At 47.1% G+C, this 14,497-nt stretch overlaps 5 protein-coding genes across 5 annotated transcripts; 2 read left to right on the top strand and 3 right to left on the bottom strand.

The window, feature by feature from the left end:
* Positions 1-3,861: 3,861 nt before the first annotated feature.
* V8C40DRAFT_281055 (S8/S53 family peptidase) lies at positions 3,862-7,008 on the top strand (the record flags this gene model as incomplete). Its single annotated transcript, XM_083221517.1, has 3 exons — positions 3,862-5,577; positions 5,994-6,260; positions 6,329-7,008. 3 exons carry the CDS (start codon positions 3,862-3,864, stop codon positions 6,953-6,955), a joined length of 2,610 nt encoding a protein of 869 aa, XP_083070932.1. The 3' UTR covers positions 6,956-7,008.
* Positions 7,009-7,039: 31 nt separating this feature from the next.
* On the bottom strand, positions 7,040-8,087 carry V8C40DRAFT_251210 (HotDog domain-containing protein). Its single transcript, XM_083217144.1, has 7 exons — positions 7,899-8,087; positions 7,821-7,836; positions 7,695-7,760; positions 7,527-7,641; positions 7,401-7,466; positions 7,269-7,347; positions 7,040-7,217 (listed from the first exon to the last, which is right to left on the bottom strand). Exons 1-7 carry the CDS (start codon positions 7,976-7,978, stop codon positions 7,145-7,147), a joined length of 495 nt encoding a protein of 164 aa, XP_083070931.1. The 5' UTR covers positions 7,979-8,087; the 3' UTR covers positions 7,040-7,144.
* Positions 8,088-8,163: 76 nt separating this feature from the next.
* Positions 8,164-10,014, top strand: V8C40DRAFT_251207 (TFIIH/NER complex subunit TFB2). The gene is made up of 2 exons (XM_083217143.1): positions 8,164-8,447; positions 8,503-10,014. Exons 1-2 carry the CDS (start codon positions 8,233-8,235, stop codon positions 9,764-9,766), a joined length of 1,479 nt encoding a protein of 492 aa, XP_083070930.1. The 5' UTR covers positions 8,164-8,232; the 3' UTR covers positions 9,767-10,014.
* Positions 10,015-10,087: 73 nt separating this feature from the next.
* V8C40DRAFT_276247 (uncharacterized protein) lies at positions 10,088-11,632 on the bottom strand (the record flags this gene model as incomplete). Its single annotated transcript, XM_083220818.1, has 2 exons — positions 10,088-10,177; positions 10,478-11,632. The coding sequence occupies 2 exons, from the start codon at positions 11,630-11,632 to the stop codon at positions 10,088-10,090; spliced, it is 1,245 nt and encodes a 414-aa protein (XP_083070929.1).
* Positions 11,633-12,099: 467 nt separating this feature from the next.
* On the bottom strand, positions 12,100-13,789 carry V8C40DRAFT_60127 (NRDE protein-domain-containing protein). Its single transcript, XM_083223182.1, has 2 exons — positions 13,788-13,789; positions 12,100-13,714 (listed from the first exon to the last, which is right to left on the bottom strand). The coding sequence occupies exon 2, from the start codon at positions 13,615-13,617 to the stop codon at positions 12,568-12,570; it is 1,050 nt and encodes a 349-aa protein (XP_083070928.1). The 5' UTR covers positions 13,618-13,714; positions 13,788-13,789; the 3' UTR covers positions 12,100-12,567.
* Positions 13,790-14,497: the final 708 nt, after the last annotated feature.

The raw sequence follows: 14,497 nt of genomic DNA, 5'->3' as shown, positions 1-14,497 counted from the left end.
TTCGGCATAAATTCTCAAGTCAATCGGTACGTCTGGATATGGAAATCAGTCGCCCAGATCCGTAGTTATTGTGAAAACGAGATCTGGCGTATGTTTCTTTCCAGACTTAGATTGAGCCAGGGATTTGAGCAGGACTATGTACTGCATTATCTTCAACTTCCTTACTATTTGTTCGAGTACCAAATATTTCAATCTATTGGTACTAGAGCGCGCTTTACTGACAATTAACAGATGTAGGGTTACTATGTTGATACCAAGTAGGTAACTCGAATGAAGTTTTGTCTTATTATGTGATTAGTCACCTAAAAATTACTACAATCATGGTTTTAGACAGGGCATAACACGTACTTGGGCATATTAAAATGGATTTGCGATAAAACATGTCATATTGAGAAAGAAAATTTGGAAATTACAAAAGTTGGAGGAAAAACGTATGTGAAGGGAAGAACTAAATATAACAAAGGAAACAATGCCTTCTCAAGGTAATTTACTCAATAGTTTGGTGCTCACAATGTAAGTATGCCCCTTCTCTTCATTCAACATCCACTCGTTTTTCATGCTGCACAAATATGAAAGAGAACGATGTAATGAAGTCTCTCCTGAATCAGATATAACATGATTAACTCCATATACAAGCAACAAAGTATGCTTGACGATAATACCTCTGAACACTGAGCATTTATGTTCGCCTGAATACCTCCCTGTAGTTTTCTACTCAGATTAGGACAAATAATAATCTTGGTCAATATTCAAATACAACGCCATGAGTCAAATGTCTACTTAAATAAAGAGCGAAGCGATCATTCGACATCTCTATGTAGCCCGTATTATAAATGAAAAATCGCTTGCAATGCGATATTAGTGGAGAAACGATCTGTGATGAAGAAAAGTATAACGAAATAGAATGAACTAAAAGGTATAGTTATCAAGAAAGTCAAAGGGGAAATTTGATGCAGCCACACAAAAAGCCGTCAGGGACGCATAATCGTTGATCTCTTCTGCCTCTGTGTCTCCATCCTGTTCTCTAACTTTCTTCTTCTCTTCATCCGTACTTATGGCCTCTGAATAGCTCTGGCTAGCATGTTTCACAAAGCTAGGCAGCTTGAACTTCACACCATCCATTATATTATCTCCCTCTCCCTCTCCCTCTCCCTCTCCTAATTTACGTTGAATATTTGAGGGGCAGTAGAAGGGGGAAATGAGTGATTAGCCTGCCTTGCCTGAGTTTCTGCGCCTGGAAATTAGATAAGGAGACCCTCGCCATTGATTCTGTTGTGAGACTCTGATGCCCTAGGCAGCTTCAACTCGATAGATTTCGGTAGCAGCCATTTAAGTTCGCGTGGGGCTACCCTTTGTTTTAGTTTGTTAAATATACCCGTCTGTTCTCTTGACTTCTCGCCTGAGAACTTTGACAAGGTCGTTTTGAAGGCTGGCTGTTGTGTTAATAGGTCTTCCTGTACTAGGAATATAGTAGCTGCTCAGTGATTGTTCAATGTAACACAGCCATTAAAGAGCGCCGTTTGAGTTGGAGTCGTTCTATTCGTCGTTGCCACTCTTGTTCAGTTGTTTCATTCGTTTCATGCTGTTGCTGGCGGTAGACAGAGTGATGAATGGTTGTTTCGTCTCCTTTTAGGACGGGTGATGATTGAGCTCCGGTAGTGCGGCTAATAGAATTGAAACTATTCTTTGAATCTTGTCCGATAGCGCTTTTGCTACGGGCATTCGATATGAATATATGGGGCTGTTGGTATTCCACTTCTTCCTGCCCCTCCGTGTGCTCTTCATAACTGGGTAGAGATCTGAGGGCAAGATGAAGCAAGTGTCCTGCTACATGGTCTGCCCTATTGCCATAGATTTCTTCATTGCCGCACAACGGACAAGGTTTGAACATAGCACTCGTTGGTCGCGCAATTCTGATGGCCAGGATATTGAGTTGAGCATCTGTATATTTTCCTGGATGAACAGCTTTCATGTGGTCAATATATTCGCTCTTGGTGGTGCTCTGGAATTCTACGTGAGATTTAGAAACGCAGCGCCATCGCATATAATGTGAGGACATATGTTTGAGCCATGCGCCGTGATGGCTATACACTTCTTCGGGTGACTCGCAGCCTTCAAAAAGGCAGACATATGGATCGAGATCATTCTTAACATGTAACCTGCGGGGATTCTTAGCACCTAGACATGACGAATTGGGGTTGATCGGAGCATTATTATGTGAACGCTCTGATATATTACTTACTTCCACTTGCTCTCATCAACAACATCCCGGGCTGGTAAACTGAAGCAACAAAAAGGACAGTCAATTTCCCCAACAGCCTCCAAAATTTCTTCCCAGTCTTTTTCCAAAGTTTCCTTATATATTTGAACTGTTTCTGGATCGGAATTCTCATTTTCTTGGTTAATGTTGAATTCTTTTTGTCGTTGTGTCTTCAACATGTCGTACTTTCGCATAATGTTATCGCAAGGGGCGAGTGGAAATGGGACGTCCCCATAGTTACCTATCGTAGCACTCCCAAACGCGAAAACTCCAGGTGGCGCTGCAGATTTCTGTAAATGTACAGGAAGAAGCGTCGTCGTTATTTGTGCTGCAGATTGCGTGATACTTTGAGGAACTTCTATTGCTAAAGGCGGAGATTCGTCTTCAGGTCGATTCGCTTCATTGCGGACAAATGTGTGTGCTAATTCCACACGATTTGACACGTTTACAGCCCCGTACAGAGCTTTACCACAACAAAATCTGCGATAGAGAACTTTTTTGTGTCGCGAAATCATGGTGCTAACGAGACGTTGTTGGATAACATTGCTTACTCCAGGAAACTCATAGCGTATATGCCAGGCAAAGATGTCTTTTAGAGAAGGTTCCAAGTCGTGCCCCTCATTGTCTTGAATCTCAAAGTCTGCGACAGCTTTGAAACCCTGAGTCTCTCTGCCTATTCTGCGGATAGTGCCTGAGAACTTGTGAAGGAGCGCAATTTGTTTCGCAATGGTTTGAAGAGCTGAACTGAACTTTGCATCTATAGCAGGCAATGGCCCATCTAATGCCACTGAAGTGGATGTGTTAAATATCGAAGTGCCTAAAATAGTCATTCTCATTATCTCTATTCCTTATTGTGAAAATGTGGTGACAATGAATCGTTAGAGATACACTTACAGTTCAGAACGCTGTAGTCCAATGCTTCCACAACTCCTATAATGGCATCTTGGGTATCAAATGATCCTCGTAACTGGTAATCCAAAGAGTCTCGACCTGAAGCAAAAACTTGAAAGCAAGCAGTCCAGAGAGAGAATTTTGCGAGCTGGTTTTCTACCAAGGCCAACTCCCGGGCATGAATAGATGCTGCTTTGGCGAGACATCGCTGGAAAGATCTAAGGCACCGGCTGACACAGTCAGAAATAACCATATTCGTTGATTTCGGATCTGATGAAGCCATATCTGACACGATATTGGGGTCCAGCTCTTTTCAAAGAAAGTGAGTAGCCGCGTTACAAGTACTCAGGCTAGAGGAACGTGCGTTCGAGTACGGCCTCGTGGTGATATCGACCCCGCCCGAATTCTGCAATGTCACACACGGGTATCTGCCTTGAGTAAAGGTACTATACGACGGGACATTTATGTAGCAAAGTTTAGGTATAGGGACAAGTATTTGATATTGTTAGAGAGATTGGGGATGTTACCTGACCTACGAATAGAGCCATATAAATAATACGTTGTTGAACATTCCCCGCACGTGTGTTGATGTCTTACGGGCAAACATCTACAAAGAAGAAATTTGCTTTGTTACAAACTTTGGGATACATCCAAATGGGCACAAGTACCGTATCATACAAAGGATCTGGATAGGGTCCCCTAGAGACGAGATGACTTCATCCTTTGTGGCTGCTGACCCTCCTGGTAGTGTTCAACTGTTGATTACAGCATCTGAAACAATCATGGGTGCTGCTGACATCCTGTGGAAGGAAGAAACGCATGGCGAGCTCAAGTCATTTTACGCGAGCGTCAAAGCCCTTTGTTTTATCGTGAACTCTCATTGGAAGCACGCCAGCGAGGTGGCGAATGAAATTGTTGCGGATTTCATCCATGTGACTTTGGATCACTTGGAATCTGCGATTGCGCTCGAAGTTCACGATCCGCCCCTCTACGAAGCATTTACAAGAGCTCCACGTTATGAGAAATTATGCGCTTTCAATCGACATTGGGAAATGATTCAAAAACTGAGCGACGATGGCACAGCCCTCCGATACGTCAGATCATGCATGGAATTCGGAACCAATGAGGCAGAACGCAACGCATTCATCCAATTGTTGGACGCGTGTGAGGAGGGGCTTCGATTCCGATACCCCGAGAACCAATCTGACTGGGCACACAAAGAGCGCTCCACCAATGCGGCTGGATCAGCGCCCATCGCCGTATGGAACGCAGCGCAGTCCATTTTCAACGCTTTTATGGCCTGTAGCAACTGCGAGTGCATACCTACCCACGATATCAGGGCCCGACTTCGTTTAGGTACATATCGGAAGCATACGATATGTATAGAGGAAGATATGGACAATTGTCCCCACTTCGACATGTTCCTTTCCATGGAACAGGATTGGAAGGAGGCTCGTGTATTCATGGTGAAAGAGTTAACAGAGACTGTTGCACAAATTCACATCAATAACCCAACAGAACAACCCAGAGAACAGAGAAAAGCGACCAGGATAAGACAAATGAGGGTAAAACAGCTGTGTGAGCCGATTGAGAAGATCAAACCTGCGGCTTACCGACTTAAGCTCAAAGTCGTGGGCGGTCAGATATTTAAGCTACAATCCGAGAGAAGCACATTTCTAGTCGATAGAACAAAGAGCCCTGTGACATTGGAGCAGCTTCTTAGGAACGGATCACATCCTTTCACTGAGAGAACAAAGCGTATTCTAAGTGTGATGCTCAGCTATGCTGTGCTTTATCTACACGATACTCCGTGGCTCCAACCTACATGGAACTCTTCGCACGTATTATTTCTTCCCACGACTTCTTCATCCGTTCCGTTACAACCATTCATCCAAACCCATCTGGCGAGTCCCTACAAATCTAGCCAGATTTCCTGCATCGACCCGGACGAACTTGATCCTGATGATCTAGTACACCCCTGCCCACTCCTAGTCACACTAGCAGTGATGCTTATGGAACTATACTTTGCTGTGCCTTTCGATCTTCTGGCCAAGAAGTATGGTTTGGACCCTGAAGGGGATACTCAATCATCAATCTCTACATGGAGGTATCTTGATGTCAGTCTTATCTTTGAAGCATTTAAAGTTGAAATCCCCGAAGACTACCAATTTCATTACGTTGTGGAGAAGTGTCTGGACCCCACTATCTGGGAAGACGAAGATGGAAATAAATTGGACAATTATATATTAATGTCGAAGATTTATCAAGAAATCGTCAAGCCATTAGAGACTGAGCTAAGTCAAGCATATAGCTCAATCTCTAGTGACAACCTTGACGAGTTTGCAAAGACCATCGATATTGCAAATTGGGACCAAAGTATACAACAGCAAGCTCGAAACGAGACACTAGAGGGCCAAACACAGGATGTCAAACAAAGTGGTCATCGTAAGCGACCTAGATCTATGTCGCCAGGTTATTTACCACGATCTTCTGCGGGCGAATTATTTGGCCAATACTCCGAAAAATGCCAACATGTTTGTCCAGATTGTGCTACTAATTCTCTACACAATGCCTCTCGAGCAACGACGATGGATGACGAATACCGGGCTTCTCGATTTTTTGATGATGAAACCATCTCTGAGGCACATACTGATGAATCGTAAGTAATGAAGATATCGTCACAAGAATCTCTATGTCTGCTGTACACCAATATATTATACCGTAAAATAGATCTTCAATTTCTCGTAAAGAGATTTGCTAACGCATGTTGCGCGGCAGGCGCTCAAATTACCATCTGTGGAAACTTCGATATCTTGGCGTCTACAATAAATTCATTCCCCAGAATTCAATTCTGCCCAACGTCAAAATTGCGATCCTTGACACAGGTGTCGACATACAACATCCATATATTGATGCACGCTCTGAAAATATTAAAGATAGATACAACTGGCTCAGCGAGGGTGGGCTAGCAAACGTGCGTGTGGCTACTGACATGAGCGGCCATGGCACGTTCGCGGCGAGCCTGATTCTTGATTATGCACCTGATGTCCAACTTTATGTTGCCAAAATAGCTGAAAAGGCACCATCAAAGGCCAGCGTGATTGCCAAGGTAAGCTTCCGATGCCAGATACCGTTGAGATTTGCCACGAGTGAGCCTCGTTCTAAACTGTACCCTAGGCCATTAATTATGCAGTCTCTACTTGGGAAGTGGACATCATATCAATGTCATTTGGATTTCCTACGTGTAATATGGATGATTACCACGAACTTGAAGATGCTCTTGTAAATGCTCATGCTAAACGTGTATTGCTTTTTGCCGCTGCCTCGAATAGCGGAGGGAAGCTGGGTCGCGCATATCCAGCTCGCGATCAGAATGTCATTGCCATTCATGCGACTGATACAGATGGTAATCGGTCAAGATTTAGCCCTACGGCTTTATCTCACGATATTAACTTGGCGACGGTCGGTGAAGCTATTGAGTCGGCGTGGCCAGTATATCTTTCGGATAACTCTAATTCTAAAGCTCTTAGATGCAAATCTGGCACATCGTTTGCGACTGCTATTGCAGCCGGGATTGCCAGCTTCCTCTTGTTATATGCAAAGATACACTTGCCGGATAAAGCTGACGCGTTGAAGAGTCGGCGGAGGATGCAAGCGCTGTTGAAGCGAGTGGCTGAGAAAGAGGCGGGACAGACGGCGAGAGATGGTTATTATTTCGTCGATTTGAGCTTATATTCAGACAGTTTGTTCGGCAAGAGCAAGGAGTTCATTGACGAGACGATTCGAGACGTCTTGAATACATAATATGTAATTGGTACTGAAGGAGGCACTGCATCTTGAGTAGCGTCACGACTGACTTTAATGACAAATGTATTCGAATTGCACGATATCGAATACAAAATGTCATATATGTAAAGTGATGAGTCTAACATAGTACTCGATCTCTATTTATCCGTCTATGTCTAGGTTCTATCGCTGGGTCTACGCTCTCGTCTAATCGACCTCATCCGTCCACTTCGCGGGGGCCACAAACGCTCCATCCGGACCCAAAGTTCCCGAAACAAATCTTGATCTAAAGTCAGTGGCGGCACATGAGAAAGGGAGTTGGGTAACATGCTTGGTATGACTTCCTCTCGCAGCGAGCTGGCCCTTGCTATTATAAAACTGTACAGTTGTGTACGCCAGCGTCTTTCCGACTATTTTAAATAATTAGAATCAATCATCATTTTGTTTGTTAGTCATTACGTACTCTTCTCACAGATAGCTGTTCCCTTGAGGATATCGCCCGGCCGGCCTCCGGGGCTGAGATAGGTCACTGAGTGAGCGAAGTCAGTGATGTGAGCACTTGCAGCAGAAGAGGTGGGTATGTTTTTACCATTCAAGTCAGTAGATACCCCTGTTGCGAATCGTCCAGTAGAAGCAACTGCCAGAGATCCCCCGAGATCGACGAGACTAGCTATAGTTCCTCCATGTATGGTTTGGAGTCGGTTCTAAAGGGAGAAGTTAGTAAGATGGCTTGGAAAGACATGGAGGGCCAACTTAAAGTGTGGTCTTTATGGATGTCAACTTCAAAGTCGACTCTGCCCTCAGAAGCATCTATTAATCGAAACTAGAATGCCTTGTCAGCACTAACTGAGGTTGCTGGCCGACCTGGAATAACCATGCATACCCGATTGTGCAGGAGTCTTATATCCCGTTGTTAGTGGCTTTGCCTCGGTAAATGGCCATCGTGGGAGTCTGCTCATACCTGGGTTCCAGGCCCGATTCGGCCATGAAGGACCGCATGACAGCCTTTGTAAAATTGAAAGGAGAAAGCCTTTTAGTCATGATTTCCCTCGAATCGATTCAATTGATTGAATATTCCAATATGTTGGTCTCGGGAACTGAGATGGCCTCAACTGCTCGATGGGCGACGCTATCCGCTATCGCTCCCGTTACCCGATAATGCGCCGAGAAGGTGTGACGTAATCTTCACGCGCCGCGCTTCAAGATCGTGAACTTCCAAAGATCGAATCATGAGGCAGCAGCGCCAAACATCATAACCGCCTTTTGACGGCTCACGACCCTCGCATCCGCCCAACATGTCTATAAATCCCTCCCTTCATCTCGCCGAATACCTGGAGAGGCTGCCTGGTACAACTTTCAAGAAATTGTACCAGCAGCCCTCGACGACGTTTGCGATCTTCCGGCGCATGCTGCCTCACCTAGCGAAAACATTCGTTATGAGAATGCTTTTCCTTCCTCACCCGATGACTCTCACGGATTTAGACACATGGGTGAAGCCGGAAGCTAAACGGTTCGATTAGTACTGCTCTTGTGGCGGCAATGCATAGCGTCTAATATTGGCACAGGAAGAAAGACCAGTCCCTCTCCATCTTGCGAAGCCTCCACATTGTCCAGATATCAGCCCCGTCAAAAGAGAAACCGCAGGAGATTCAGCTCATGTCAAATTTCAAGAAATCTCTACGGCTAGCCCTCACCGGAGGTGGAAACCATAATTCCTTTGGCGTGCCTTCTTCGCTGCTCGTGCCGCCCGAAATTGACTTGGCGTTCCTCGATCGATACGCGCGTAAGAAGTGGGAGGATGTGCTGCATTTCGTGGTATCTAGTGTCGGTTACAAAAGCAGCTTAGGTGACGGCTCGGGGCCCAACAAGGGCGTCAAGGAGCTTCTCATTGCAGGGCGGTTGGTCGACCGGCGGCCGAATGGAAGCCTAGGCATCACGCAGGCGGGCTTCACATTTTTACTGCAGGAGGCAAACGCGCAAGTCTGGACACTACTTTTGCTATGGCTGGAGGTTCTGGGCAATAACAAGAGCTCGGGGCTGGATCCCGTCGACATGCTTTCGTTCTTGTTCATGCTGGCGAGTTTGGAGCTGGGGCGGGCCTACGATACGAATGCGCTGACTGAAGAGCGACGGAATATGCTTCCATCTCTCGTTGATTTCGGCCTCATCTACATCCCCCAACATAAGCGCTCCATGTTCTTCCCGACCCGACTGGCAACAACCCTTACCAGTGGAGGAAACAGTCTACGGACAATCAGCGAGGGCGTCACAGCTGCTACTCAGTCCGCCCAGACCTCGCAGCAGTCCCTCGGCCCTTTGGGCGGCGGCGGCGAGCAGCAGGCTGGAAGCGTCGTTATCGAGACCAACTACCGTCTCTATGCATATACCCAATCTGCCCTCCAAATTGCAGTCCTCGCCCTCTTCGCCAAGCTCAACATGCGATTCCCCGACATGGTGGCCGGCCGTCTCTCCCGCGCATCTATCCGCCAGGCCATTAACTTTGGCATTACTGCCGACCAAATCATATCCTACCTTGCCGTTCACGCCCACGAGCAGATGCACCGCACTGCTGCGTTGACAAACAAGCCCGTCTTGCCCCCCACCGTCGTCGACCAGATCCGCTTGTGGCAGCTCGAAAACGAGCGGATGAAGACGACGAGTGGGTTCCTGTTTCGGGACTTCACCGATGACAAGGATTACCTCGATACCGCGCGTTTCTCAGAAGAAATTGGGGTGCTGGTCTGGAAAAATGACCATGCACGGATGTTCTTTGCCAATAAGCATGAGCAAATTAAAGATTTTTTGAAGACGAGGAAGAGAGCGGAATAAGCCTTTCTTTTTTTCCCCTTTATTATTTATAATTACGGAACTTTTCTGCCTTTCCCCCGCTTATCACCGACTGGCAGTTGAAGATTGATAACATGTTGTGAATTGGCGTTTGGCGCGTGGAAATATGAAAAGTATAGTTGGAAGCAACCTAAAGCATAAATCATTCGGAGCTCCCAGATGGGCGCTGTTACAAACATCAGCATAGACACGAAATAGTCAATCAAATGAATCAAACATTTCATATTAGAGTACCTCGAGACCTGTCTATACAGTAGTTCTACATCATCTGCCATACCCTTGTGACTCTCGTATCTCTCCAATTCAAGCAACAGCTACTTCATTCAAACCATTAGACGCAATATTTTCCACGTATACATTCCAGGGCCCCATTTCCAGTTCCATTCCAACATGCTTCCAAAGCCATTAGTATATCCCAGGCTCATTATCCCAAGGCTTCATTGGGTGGAGAAGGGGCAAAAAAGAAACACCGCCAAGAAAAACAAAACCATTTGGGCGGTGAGCCACACTCTGATTATACACAGCACAAGCAATCGAGACACGAAATTAGGGTGATTCTCACGACATTGTGAGACGGTTTCCCCGGGATGATCGAGAAAGGCTCCCAGATAGAAAACTCTTGCTCTTGTTCTCATGAGTGTAAGAGCCATGCCGCAGTCCGGTCAAGCTGTTCCTCTCGCCCTTTCTGATGACTGAGCTGCCGAAAATCTTTGCCATGAAGCCTTTTTCTTCCATGGAGCCACCTTCAGGAAGTAGAGAGGGCCGGCCATTTCGACGAGCGTAAGCTTGCTGCCAGGCATGCAGGGAGCGCCGTGCTTCGATTGTGATGCAAAGTGAGTCAAGATAATCGAATACGCGACGGCAACGTGTGTCTTCTTCAGTGACTGATGGAGTATTAGATGAGGTCATGAGAGTCCGCAGAGCTGAAGTAGTGGTTGAAGTAGGGAGGTAGGATGTTCGCTGATACAGGCTGCTATAAGGAGTTTTCGCCTGGGTTGAACCCGAGCCGGCTAGAGATTGGCGAGATTCACGGGCATCTGCGGCAAGGTTTTCAGATGAAAATCGGTCATGAAGGGCCATAAATCGGCCAGACCAATAGGCGGATGATTGTGCGTTGCTAATCCGAATAGACGGAGCCTCAGAAGAGCAACTTTGGACTGACTTGGCCAGCGATATTGTAGATGGCTGCATGAGGTTTAATTTTGAAAGCTGGGGAGGAGTTGTAGCCTTTAGAGTAGAAGATGGGGATATCTTGAGAGAGGTGCCACTAAAAGCAGAAGTGTTGATAGAGCGAGCAGCCAACGATGGCCGAGAAATAGATGTTTTCAAGTCCTGGAGGGCACTCATAGTTCGAGACTTTGGAAGTTTATTGACCAAGCGTGGAGTTGGTGGATCTAAACGGGGAAACCCATTAGACGTAGGAGGGATATTCTCATCCTGCTCGGCGACAATTGGCACTGACAGTGGCGTAGTCGCTGATGCTATTTTAAAAGATGGCTTTGGTATGGATGAGGTGGAGGATAGCAGGCTTCTGCGTAGCTTCTTTGAAGATGTTGGATCAGGGCCGGCTTTGATGGTTGGCTTGGCAGCAATGTCAAAGCTTTCGACGGTAGGGCTGCTTTGTAAATGTCCGTCACTGTCAAAGCCGTCGGAGGTGCACCCCAAATTCTGCGCTCGCAAACGGCTGTGACTTTCGAGGGTCGAGCCAGAGCTGTCTGTTTCGCAGTCTTTGATGGCATCAACAATGACAAGCCTCTCGCTTCGGATAAGATCGGCACCTCTGGAGTTTTTGACAGGACCTATGGGCGCAGAGATGAGGGGTCGTCTACTTTTTCCTCGTCCTCGCATTTTGCTCAATTTCGTGGCAACGGTTACCAAAGATGACGTGCCTGATGTAGTTGAACGATTGCGTTGCAAACGAGATTACTGGTGTGAGCTCTGGAGTCGAGAGCATTGAGTGGTGATGATTGAGAGACAAGCTGTGAGCAAGGTGTCTGTGTCGATTATGTTCTGATTTCTTCGGAAACTCTTCCAAATTCTCGAAAAGATCCCTAGATAATGGTAGCGGACAACCGGTGTTTGGAGAGGCAGCCGAGTATCGGGAGAGGATCGTTCTTGTTCATGCAAGATGCCGATGATTAACTGCCAGATAGATATGGCTTCAAAGAGAAAAGCGAAGGCCGATGGTGAAATAACCTCGAGAAGTTGGTAGTGTTATATCATCAAAGCCCCTTACAATAGATGGTGATTCGCGGTCAACATCAGGTCGTTTGCTTCTTGAGCAACACAGCAAACAACGAGGGGAGGAGGCTGAAGCCGACAACAGGAAGAGAAGAAAAGACCGTCGAGGACGCGCTTTATTCCAGAACGTGTCGTGTTTTTAGACAAACTTGCGCGTGGTAAAGTGATGCAGAAAAAAAAATAGGTACACAACAACTGACAGCAGAGTGATGGGCACCTCTTGTCAGGTGCCAGGCAGAACCCACCTGCCAACTGGCCGAATCCTCGGTTGCGCAATTATTCCGCGAAGCAGACACATCTGATTCTTCATCAGTTTATTTCAAGTATTAAAATTGAATATTGGAGGTATCATGAGCCCCAAGATATCTCATCCCTCCCTCTGTCCTATGTCGAAAGTTCTACTGTTGATCATCTTCCACCATCTATTGCTTTGACTTTGTACCTCGCTTGCTCATAGGCCTCAGTCCCGTGTCGTCGTTTATGCCAGTGTATTTCCCCAAATCTATCCGTTTTCCACCTAAAAAAGAGAAAGCGGCCCAACTTTATTCGTCCCAGCCGTCGACCTTGAAGCGAAAAGCGACGTCTCCCTCCCCTCGAGGAATCTCGTTCCCATTGGCATCCCAAAGAGCACGTTCGACATAAGTTACGTTACCGTCATTGTCGACCAATAGAACCGTCTGTCTCTGTGTTCCGTACATGCCCTCCTCGAAGCCCATGGATGGGTGTGGGCTCGGGCTCGGTGTGACATCCGGCCTTGATTCTGCCTTGAGCTCTTCGGCAGCCTTTAGGTCGTCTTTCAGATGCGCCCACAAGATCTTCCCCTTTGCAGTGGCCTTTTGCATCTCCTCACGGTTGACGTCGTCGCCGACTGGCGGTACGAAGATGGTATGCCTCATCAGGTTCATGTAGTCTTGTAAGCTCGATCCCGGAGGTCGCTCTGGCATAGATTCTGTGTCGAGAATGGAGAACAGATTTGCGACGAGGTCGTCTTCGGAGGAATTCTTTGCTGCAGCCTCCAGAGCCACTTCCTTCAAGAGTCGTTTTCCTGTTGTCACCTTGGGCCATTCGTTGGGGTCGTTGTAGACAGTGTTGCTGAGACCCCAGACGCCATCTGGTTCCAATCCGACTATCGGAACGTCGCTCACATCAGCAGCCCTGTTGCTCACAATGGCGATGCCTTCGTTGTTGCGCCTCAGCTTGCCGCACACCATAGAAAAGCCCCCTACGCCTTTGACACCGCCGTCTTTGACCAGCTCATCCACGCCCTTCTTTATGCCTTCATCGGGAAGTCCCCCGAGCCACATATTGACCATGCGGCCTCGGCTTTTGATGCCGTGTATCGGGTGTTCAGCGTCATCATTGACCAGTTCCCGGTAGTTGGTCAGCACAGCCAAGCTTCCGGTCTTTGTTATGCCGAGCCAAGTGCCTTTCGCCGCCCTCTGGAGGTCTCGCGATGAAAGAACCTCGCCGCCCGACTCTGGGTGCGTCCACCAGTGCGGCCGCGACGTGGGTCTTAGGATGAACTCATCGCGATTATCAATAAGAATGAGGGAATAGCCGGGATGTGCCGTTGTAAAGAGCACGATACACATTGTGGTGAGTTTGCGTTGTTGGATATGAACATGTACAGTATGTTGTTCGTTGGTGTGGATGGACACCCTGAAGCTCAGGCGAGTGCCGTTTCACTGCCTATTATAAGGGTAAAGTCAATACGGTGAGCCGACGTCGGCGCCACAGGAATGAGGCTTGTTGAACAACGCACAAGGCAAGCCCGATACGAGCGCCTCCTTTAATCACAGACGGTTCGGGATATCGCCAAGTCCAGGGATTGGTGCCAAGTTGCCAACACATGCCACTTCAAACATCATAAGGTCAAGTGCAGTGATGCAAGGCGTGGGCTGATGGAGCTGCGGAAGCCGCCACCAACCGGCTTACACACAACAAGCCCCGCTGGTACGATTGCCGAGCCCATGCGCCGATGGGCCGTTGAGATCGGCTATGAGGAAGGTTTGCCATGTGCCCGCATTATATTCTTATATTCCGATGCGTACCTACGAAAATGCTTAGGAGCCGTCAAGTGGACATCAGGCAATGAATGCCATTCTTCTTGGCCAGTTCGATTACCTACCTAGGCGTCGATGCCAGCTTTCTCACGCTGGGAGACTAGATGGGGCTTACAAAGCCGATCAGCATACTGTGCCTTTCACATGAGACTATCTCGCTTCCATTAACGGAATTCCGATACTGTGTACATATCGAGCCCTCTAAACATCTGATCTACAGTCTTTATGATCCTTCAGCGGTGACTCTGCCTGCACCCTACATAAGCATGAATCTAGTACATTCACATGCTTACAACAAAGCAATGAAGAAGGAACTAATCCATGGTCCCATCCATGCCTGCACCGAGACATGTATAGTGTCCGAGCAACTGGCAACTTCAAGATAGTCAAAATCACATGTATTTTCTTT

This window comes from Trichoderma camerunense (genome assembly GCF_050948025.1).
Source record: "Trichoderma camerunense strain CBS 138272 chromosome Unknown V8C40scaffold_14, whole genome shotgun sequence".
NCBI classification, from domain to species: domain Eukaryota; kingdom Fungi; phylum Ascomycota; class Sordariomycetes; order Hypocreales; family Hypocreaceae; genus Trichoderma; species Trichoderma camerunense.
Note: the sequence above shows the minus strand (reverse complement) of the source record. Positions and strands in the feature narration are given on the sequence as shown.

Bases quoted from the DNA above. Each gene is read 5' to 3' on its own strand.
- V8C40DRAFT_251207 (XM_083217143.1), top strand. From the start codon at position 8,233: ATGTCTATAAATCCCTCCCTTCATCTCGCCGAATACCTGGAGAGGCTG. The intron at 8,448-8,502 runs GTTCGATTAGTA...ATATTGGCACAG, and splicing joins GTGAAGCCGGAAGCTAAACG to GAAGAAAGACCAGTCCCTCT.
- V8C40DRAFT_60127 (XM_083223182.1), bottom strand. From the start codon at position 13,617: ATGTGTATCGTGCTCTTTACAACGGCACATCCCGGCTATTCCCTCATT.
- V8C40DRAFT_251210 (XM_083217144.1), bottom strand. From the start codon at position 7,978: ATGACTAAAAGGCTTTCTCCTTTCAATTTTACAAAGGCTGTCATGCGG. The intron at 7,467-7,526 runs GTAAAAACATAC...TCGCTCACTCAG, and splicing joins GGTATCTACTGACTTGAATG to TGACCTATCTCAGCCCCGGA. The intron at 7,348-7,400 runs GTACGTAATGAC...TATTTAAAATAG, and splicing joins AACAGCTATCTGTGAGAAGA to TCGGAAAGACGCTGGCGTAC.